The following is an 8,914-nucleotide window of genomic DNA, read 5'->3' on the forward strand; positions in this document are numbered from 1 at the left end:
GAATATTTCTGCCAGATGAAATTCACCCTGTGCAGGGAGCCAGCACTGGGTTTAGTACCGTTGCAGTCCCAGTTGAGCCCCATGGGTCATGTGCTGTCCCTCTGCACAGGGGTGATTTCATCGAGTGAGAGTATTAGGCAAAGTCCCATAGATTTCAGTCACTTTCTTTAATAGGATTTCCCTAGTGATCACCTGCAGATTCAGAAGGCTAGGTGTAGCTCAGGCTGCATGGCCGGACTGCACCAGTGGAAGGAAGTTTTGCTTATCGCTGTGAGCCAGCAGGAGTGTTTCACTTTGAGCTTTCAAATTAAAACATGCACCCCTCCCCCTCTCGCCTCCTCCTAGCCAGATTCCCTTCTAACGAAACAGTCAACATCTTATTCACACCAACAAAAGCCACAGGCCCCAAGAGCTGAGGCTGTACATCCTTAAGTCATCTTGTTGTGTCTTGGTCTTGCAGGGCATGTGGAATGCAAGGCCATCCACTGTTCCAAGCCCCCTGAAATGACCCAGCATAACAGGCTGAGCTGAGAGCCAAGTGGCAGCCTCCTGGATTTCCGTGAGAAACACCAGTCAAGAGGAGTCCGCTCCAGTGCTCTGCCCCCCCCTTTCCCCTCCCACTGAAACAACCTGATTGGTCCTTAATTCCCTCCTGATTGAAAGAACACCCCTCGTTAACCCTTTCGCAACCTCACCCTCTCCAAAAGACCCCAAGTAGCACTTCTCCCCAATTCCCTCCACTCACCAGCCTCCCCTGTACTGCCATCTAGCCTTATTCAGTCCCTCGACCACCTTCTGCCAAACCATCTCCCCCACTGGTTCCCAGTCCAAGAATCTGGCAGATAAATGGTTAATAAGGGAGATGGGTTAGAGAGAGCCTAGAGCAAAGGGAGTTTCTGGCAGGAGGGAGATGGGGCAGGTTTCGCTCTCAGTCCAAGCAGCTGACTTCCTGCCACGGTTCCTCTCTCCACACTAACTTCCTGTCTCCCCCCGCCCTCCCACCCATCCTTCCCCCAAAACTCCCAGAAAGTGGCCAGTTTTATGTTGTTTTAGCATCGGTTGGGGGGGAGATTAATAATGATTTTTGATAGCTGTAGCCCTACACAGAGCAGAGATACATGTAACATTGATGCAAACACCATATAAGTAGCATGCATTTGAACTACTAGAGGATTGGGTCATGGATCAACATAGGTGTGTTCACATTAGTTCATACCTAACGAAGCATGTCATTACACACACATCCCCTCATTTGGGGCTGGATTGCAGGTCACATTCTTCCCAAATACCAAAACTTAAAACTGCAGCCTTTCCAAGAGTCTCTTTAAAAGGAAAAAAGAAAAAGCAACAACCTAAATTTATCTAACCCTGGTTCTCAATAACGGGAAGGGGAGTGGTCCAATTGTACCATTCGGAGACATGCCTAACCAGTAGACCAGAAGCAGGAAATGATGTGGCTTCCTCCCTAGCATCTCAGGATGTCTCACTGATAAGAGGTGTCCAGACTAAACATACCCAGACTGAGCTCTGTTGCACTGGGCGTTACCTGCAATTGACTTCCACTTTAGCAACAAAAAAACCAACAAAACCCAAGGTGACAGGTCATGCAGATAAAATAAACTCTTTAATTTCTGGATAGAGCTTTGCTGAGCTGCAGGTGTGTCCTCTCTTGCATTTTGCTCTGGATGAAATTTTTTTTTTCCATTTCCCATAATACCCCCAGTAGGGGGGTTTTCAGCTACATGTATCTAGCATGAGGGCTAACATTTGCAAAGGCACCTAAATGACTTAGGAGCCTAAGGCTAAAATTTTCAAAAGGGACTTAAGCATTTAAGAGGCTAAAAATTTTGAAGCAAGTCAGTTGGACTTACACACCTAAGTGCTTTAGAAAATTTTACACTCTCTGTCCTTATGCCTTAATTTATAGCTGCCAAACTTGCACAGGAAGAGAGAGCAAGAGCATGTACGTGTGCATGTGTTTTCATAATTTGTTACTGATTTCAAAGAAACCACAGTTCTTTTGCCAGGTTTTAGTCTGAGAAATAGCATCAAACAAGCATGAGAAGACATAATAAACCCAGGGCTGGGCTTGTCGACAGGAGTTTAAAAGAGTTAGAGGCCAATCTCCTAGTGAAAGGCAGGGCAAGTTGGGCTCTGAACTCCCTTATCCAAGCCCAGAGGGCCAAATTCAGAGTGGGTGTAAAGATCCTGCACCTGCTGATTACAGGTCTGGTTTCGGCCCCAGGAAGGCAAGGCATGAAATGCCATGCGGCTGCAGATGTTTTCTGTTACCTCTGCCGCTGAGCTAAGTTACAGTTTACAAGTTAGCACAGTTCTCATCCCCATCTACACCCCTGCATGCTGGGGTTTGCACTTGCCAGTTATGGAGTCAGACACTCAGACTATTGGGCCTGAGTCGGTGAGGAGCTGAGCTCTTCCAGGGGTTTGGGGTTGCTGAGGATGGTCACAGGCTGATGCCCGATGCTGGACTATGGATAGATGGGTGTTGGTTCATCTTCCCACTGCAGCATAACTGGCAAGCCCCAGATTCAGCATACAACCCCCTCCCTGCCTGGAAGGTGCTAACCCTTCCTCTCTTGTGTAAGGATCCATGGGCTGTTTGGCCCAATTTCTGTGTGGGAAGCCCATCAGGTTAGGGCCCAGCAGCCACTTACAAAATGAGTTTGCTCAGCTGCCAGTTTAGCTTTTACCTCAACACGCCAAGGCCAGAAGGGACCGCTATGATCCTCTAGTCAGACCCCCGGTGTAGTCCAGGCCTTGGTCTTTCTCCAGAGTAATTCCTGTTTGAGCTAGAGCACATCTCTTAGAAAAAAACATCCAATTGTGATTTAAAATTTACCCAGAACCCACCACACCCCTGGATAAATTGTTCCAATGGTTAATTTACCCTCCACGTTAAAAATGTAGGCCTTATTTCCAGTCTGAATTTGTCAAAGTAACTCAAAGAGCTACAGCCTGTGGCTGGGGGTGGGCAGGGGAAATTTCAGATGGGTCACTTCTTTCCTCCTTCAGCCCCACACCTCAAACCCAGCTGCCCCTCTACATTACTAGCGTTGTCTTCCCGTCCTCAACGTCCCTTCCATTTAACATAAAAGGTGTAAGGATTCTTGCTTGTGTGTAAGATGAGATCACAGTTGGCTGATTTGGGGGGCTGTGACCAGCTGGCCAATTAGAATGCATTTTTGGAGAATCATGCTAATAACCCATCTAAAATGCATGGAAATTAGTCACATTAGCTATTTAGCAGGCAGTTACACCCTTGCATGTTGCTACCTTAAAAGTCCATGGGCACAAGAACTGCACTGGGTGGGGCTTCAATAAATGACCTACTTGGTCTTTCCTATCTCTAACTCTTCTGAGATTCATACCAGACCATTGGTCCACCATGTCTTGTAATAGTGAAGTGCTTCCAAGAAGGCAAACCATTCCCATAATGCACACAGCTAACTGTACGGGGGCGGGGTGAAGGAATGACTAAATTCCTTCCTGATCCTCTTATCCCCTGCAGCAGGAGGTTACGTCACTCTTCTCAGAGCCTGTATAAATTACTCGTGTTATTGGTCTGAAATGATCTAGTCCTTGTCTGAAGACACAATGGACCCAAACTACAATGGTGTGTTTTCCCCCCACCCATTTCCTTTGCTCTAGATTGAAGACCTACAGGTTAAGCTTCAGCATGCCGAGGCTGACAGGGAACAGCTCCGAGCTGACCTGCTGCATGAGAGGGAGGCTCGGGAACACTTGGAAAAAGTGGTCAAGGAACTTCAGGAACAACTGTGGCCTAAATCAAGCAATCATCCCAGCAGTGAGAACACAGCAAATGACATTGAGAACTAAACAACATCTAATCCATATACAGAATAACATATATGCACAGTAAAGGAGGATGTGTGTGTGGGGGGGGTGTATGTGCATGTGTGAGTGGGTGTGTGTTGCCCTGCACACATCTATAAATATGGACTTTGTTATTGGTTGGAGGGCAGATGTTACTCTTTACAACAGAAGCACTGACTTACACCTCTTTTTTTCAGTCCATATAGCACAACGTCTTACTGTGCCTATACCACACAGAGTGTTTCTAAACTAAATACTTTTGAGTCCACTGCAAATTTTCTACTGGCAAACTTCAAGCAAGCAGCATCGTCCAGCTCAGACCAGAGTATAAGGCAAGCCGCCATGGCAGTGCTTTGACGTTGTTCTTGTGCTTGCTGGAAGACTTCGGAATGTCAAACCAACACACAAAAAACCCACCCAACTTTTTGTTATAAGCTATTTAAAATGATGACATTATACAGACTTGGTATTAAAACAATTAACGAGATTTTTTTATAACGAACTTTTAAAAGCAAAACAAAAGAATTGAAAAAAAAAAAACACCCACCCTTGATGCACAATTTTTAAAGGACTTGTTACGGGCTTTGGGATTCTTATTGTAGAAGCCCTCTGGTGATGTTGCCATTTCATCAGCAATTTTCTACCCCTTAGGAAGCCATCACAGTTTTAACACTGTCATGGGGTTCTATGAGAATTTCAGAGTGCTTTTCAAAGTTGATTTTTTTTCTTAGGATGAACGAGCCTCGTTTTCCTCTACTAAACCCAGGAAGAAAGGAGGATGGAGGGGAGTGCCTGTGTGGGGAGAGTGTATGCTAGAGAGAGATAAATCCAGCCTTATTGACTTCAGTGTTTGTAAATCACGCCATAATTTTTAAAGATATCTGTCATTAACTGATGTGTTCAAAAGACTCACTTCATCCAAGAGCACTTCAGTTTTAGGAAAAGAATGGAAGAAGAAAGAAAGTGAATGAACTTACGTTGGTTGAAAGATAAGCAAAAAAAAAAGAGACAGTCATTCTGAAATCTTTACTTCAGTTTTCCAGAGAACTCATCTTTGTTACACAATCTTGTCCTAAATTCAGTATTGATTTACCTACTCAGCATAGTCTGTCAGGATTACTGTGCCCGAGGACAGTGCGACACCAGATACTACAGAAAACTAAGAATGACACTTCTGCTGCTGTGAATAAGGCTACATCTTTTATTTTTTTTAAATAATAGAAATTACTTTAATTTTGGGATCTAAGCCGCAGCCCTGGAATAAAAATGCAGCATTACATCACTTTGTCTTTTTTATTATTATTTTTATTATTTTTTAAAGAACTGCACTTTGTCAAAATCTTCCTCTGCATTTTATTCCACAGTTGTAAAGTTTACAGGTTGATTATTCTAGGTTGAACCGTGCTTTAAAGACTTCAAAACATCCACCCGATTCTCCACAGCCTGGCACATCATGTCATCATTCACACCCAGGCAAAGTGAATGCAGACCAGGGACCGAGCTACCAAATCAGGATTTTCCATATATGTATGCTAGTAGCAGTATTTTACACTCGCTTTGTGTAGTTGTACACATCGACAAAGTGGAAGGATGTGGAGATTTGGGCTCTCCCCATGTATTTATCATATATATACATGTGCTTTACTGAACAAGGGAACTTGTTTAATAAAAAAACACACACACGTATCTCAATATGCATCCAAGTTTAAAGGCATAAGGTGAAAATTGGACCTGGGGCTGCTGATGTACCTTTCAGCATCTCGTAAAGAAAATGTTGACTTCTTTTTTCAACTTAAAAAAAAGGGGGGGGGGGTGTAACCTGTGCATCATTATAAACAGAAGTTATTCTCTCAGTGAAGCACATTCCTAGTAATCTTTATTTTCTTTTTGGACATTTATGCAAACTGTGTAAGCTTGAAAATTATTTCCCAGTAGACAAAAAGCGGCTGCCAATCCTAAAATTATAGTATTTACTTACAGTGCATTAGAGAGAAATAAAAGATTTTTTTAATTTTTTTTAAACAAGAGCTGTTTGCTTGAATCCATTATAATATCCATTGTAACTCTGAGCATTAATGGGAAGTAAAATTCATATATGTTTTAGGTACAAAGAAAGAAGGTATATGAAAGGAATCAACTTATGGGGACAATGCAGAACTGTGGGGAGCAAATTGTTATACCAAGTAAATTACATGGAAATTAAAATTGTCTGTTTAAACAGGGGATTTTGCCCTTGTGTGTTTGGGATGGTGGAGATTGAATTAAGGTGCAAATCTCCTCTTCTAAAGTGCAATGCAAAAGGAACATTGTTTATGCAGGGGTATTTTTTTATGTGGGGCTGGGTTTTTTGGGGGGGTGGGTTGGTTTTTGTTTTGTTTTTGTTTTTTTTGCTTCTTTGTATTTTTTTCTGCAGTTATTAAAAAAATCATATGCATGGAATTAAAATCTCTGCCATATGTATATTCATTAATGGGCATTATTACTGTCTTATGTAAAGGGTTTGTTATGCAATATGCATAAAACTGTTCTCAGCCTTATGATTTCCACATCTGTATTTTTCAGTTATTTCTTCAAGGGAAACTAAATAATTTAGCTTTAGCTGAGTGTTGCAGATTTTTAGAAGGTCTCTCATATGCTGTGCTCTATTGCCGTGTCAAGAAATTACACATAGAACAAACCTGCTATTTTTCACCATGCTGGCTTCTTTGAAGCAGAATGTTTTTATTGTTTCGTCTAACCTTTGAATGTCTCTTTCCTTATGACCTAACAAAAATTTGCAGCGTGTTGAAGCCTCCACCTGTCTCATCCAGGAAAAACAACCTTCTTACCTGCAGCACCTCATATATTTCATCCTTGTATTTATGCAGCATGTATATTTATTCACTGGCATAACTTCTCCTGTGTATATGAAGTCTTTTTCCTCAAAAATGAATGAACTCTGCATTTTTTTCAGGGAAGGAAAAATAAGATCGTAAATAGCTTTATCGAGAAACACCAAGGAAGAAAATTCTTCATATTCAAACTGCATGCCATTAGGTTTTAAAAGTTTAGATTTTTCACATGATATGTTACAATAAATCTGTTGAGTGTAATCTCTTGACTGCTAGCTTTACTGTGTTTCAAATTAACATCGAGCACTAAGTAAGATTATTTTAAATTGTAGGAAACAACCTATTAGAAAATCACTCTAAATTAAGGTTTAAACCGATGCAGCGAAATAAAAGTTAAGAACCCCACCCCCAATAGTGCAAGAAGACTATGGGAACAAACTGTCTACACCAGCAACTCGTTAATAGGAGAGTTCTGTAATGTGGGGTTTGGTTTTTTTTTTTGTCTTTCCAAAATACATTTTGCAATGAGCAAATAGTAAAATTTTGGCATCGCTGAAGAGCCTGTCTTTTTCTTTTTAACTCAGAACTTCTGTGCAGGAATTATAAATCAATGTATCGGGGAAAGGGGATATCGGGGCATTTTCAAGATCCCACAGCCACTTGATTCTAGAAAACATCTGTTGATAATGGTGGTAATACTTGTGAGAGAAACTTTTATGATGGTTGTTCGCAGTGAGGGAGTTCTGTGTGTAATTTCTGCGTATGCAACATTGCACTGAAGTAAATCCCTCAGAGATGGGATTGCTCTTACTTTGACCACGGCTGCATTCCATGCGCACCCAAGTCAGTAGGGTGCCTCGGAATTGTAAGATTGCATCTCCTCCCTTTGTATTTGCCATTTAGTTTCCTTTAAGAAGTTAAAAGGGAGAAGAGGTGTTTTATACAGGCTATTGACTCTCCCGATACTTAAAAATATATTACCTAGATAATTGTATATTCAGTTTAATTACTCACTGTTTCTATACTGAAAGAAGACTTAACGAAGGGAAAAAAAAAAAACAACAGCAATAACATTCATATCTATGGAGCAGCTAACTAGTATACCTAATACTCTGCTTTTCAAACAGAACTAGCCAATGTAAAAAAATAAAGAAGTAAATTCAACGTGTAAATACTTTTTTTTTCTTTTTTTTTTTTCATTTTACACTGTTGTATTATAAGTGTATATGGTGTTTACTTTTTCAAAACTCTTTCTTACCTGGTAGTTGTCTTGTTTTATGAGTTGTGTTTTTAACTAAGAAGAACTTTTGCTGTCTGTTAGGAAAAACGAAACAAAAAAAAAACTTTTGCAAGTTTTCAATGTGGGTTAACTTTTCGTCATTTGCATTTTATTTGTCCTTATTTTCATTGTAAAGTATTTTATTATTAAAAAAATAAAAGTTGATTCGTCCCCCTTCCCCCGTCAGCTCATGTCTTTTAGAGGGAGGTTGTGTTTTTTGGAGGTGTTCTTTTGTTTTTTAAAATCAAATGAATTCACAGAAATGACTTTTTTTTTTTTCTTTCAATCGAGGGGGAAAAAAAAATCTATACGTTTATAATAACCAATAGCATTTCAGCACATTTTGTTATCCTGGTCTCTCCTATGCTGCTGCTAATGACAATATTATGACTTACTCTACTATTCTAGAACTATTTTTATGTAATTAATGTATGCTTTCTTGTTTATAAATGCCTGATTTAAAAAAAAAAAAAAGAAAAAAGCTTGGCATATTTATCTACTTCGCTGTGTACCTTGATAGTCCTTTTACATCCCCTTTTCCACATCCCCTCCTCTGAAACAGATAATATTGTAAAATAAAGGACTTTATGAGATTATGTATGAAAATAGCTATGCTTATATACCACAGTGACTGAATGTACAGTGTATAGACGCATTACCTAAAATAAAATTGTTTGTCCAGAAAACAACCATCGATAAGCTACGTTCTTTGAATCTCTCAGTACTGGCATGGTGGCCTAAATTCTCAAGAGTGGCTAGGCCCGGCTCCTCAAGTGTATTTAGGCACCTACCTCCCATTGGAGCAATCTAGCTCATTAGCTTAAAGGGGCCTAAATTTCAGAAAGTGACTGAAAATCAGGCTCCTTCAACATGTTGTGACTTGGGCACCCAAAACCAGGAGTCATTCTTGATCATTCAGGCCTGTGGGTTTGTCCCTCTCTCTCACACG

At 40.7% G+C, this 8,914-nt stretch overlaps 1 protein-coding gene across 3 annotated transcripts in view; it reads left to right on the forward strand.

Moving 5' to 3' along the window:
* The window catches only part of SKI (SKI proto-oncogene), a 144,889-nt gene extending 136,235 nt beyond the window's left edge, over positions 1–8,654 (forward strand). For 2 of the 3 annotated variants that reach the window (XM_048824842.2, XM_048824843.2), the window contains exon 7: positions 3,670–8,654. In XM_048824842.2, coding sequence (XP_048680799.1) covers positions 3,670–3,858 — 189 coding nt within the window. In that variant the 3' untranslated portion in view covers positions 3,859–8,654. The other variant, XM_075121174.1, reaches the window with a different exon arrangement.
* The last annotated feature ends 260 nt before the right edge of the window (positions 8,655–8,914 follow it).

This window comes from Caretta caretta, chromosome 18, assembly GCF_965140235.1.
Source record: "Caretta caretta isolate rCarCar2 chromosome 18, rCarCar1.hap1, whole genome shotgun sequence".
NCBI classification, from domain to species: Eukaryota; Metazoa; Chordata; order Testudines; family Cheloniidae; genus Caretta; species Caretta caretta.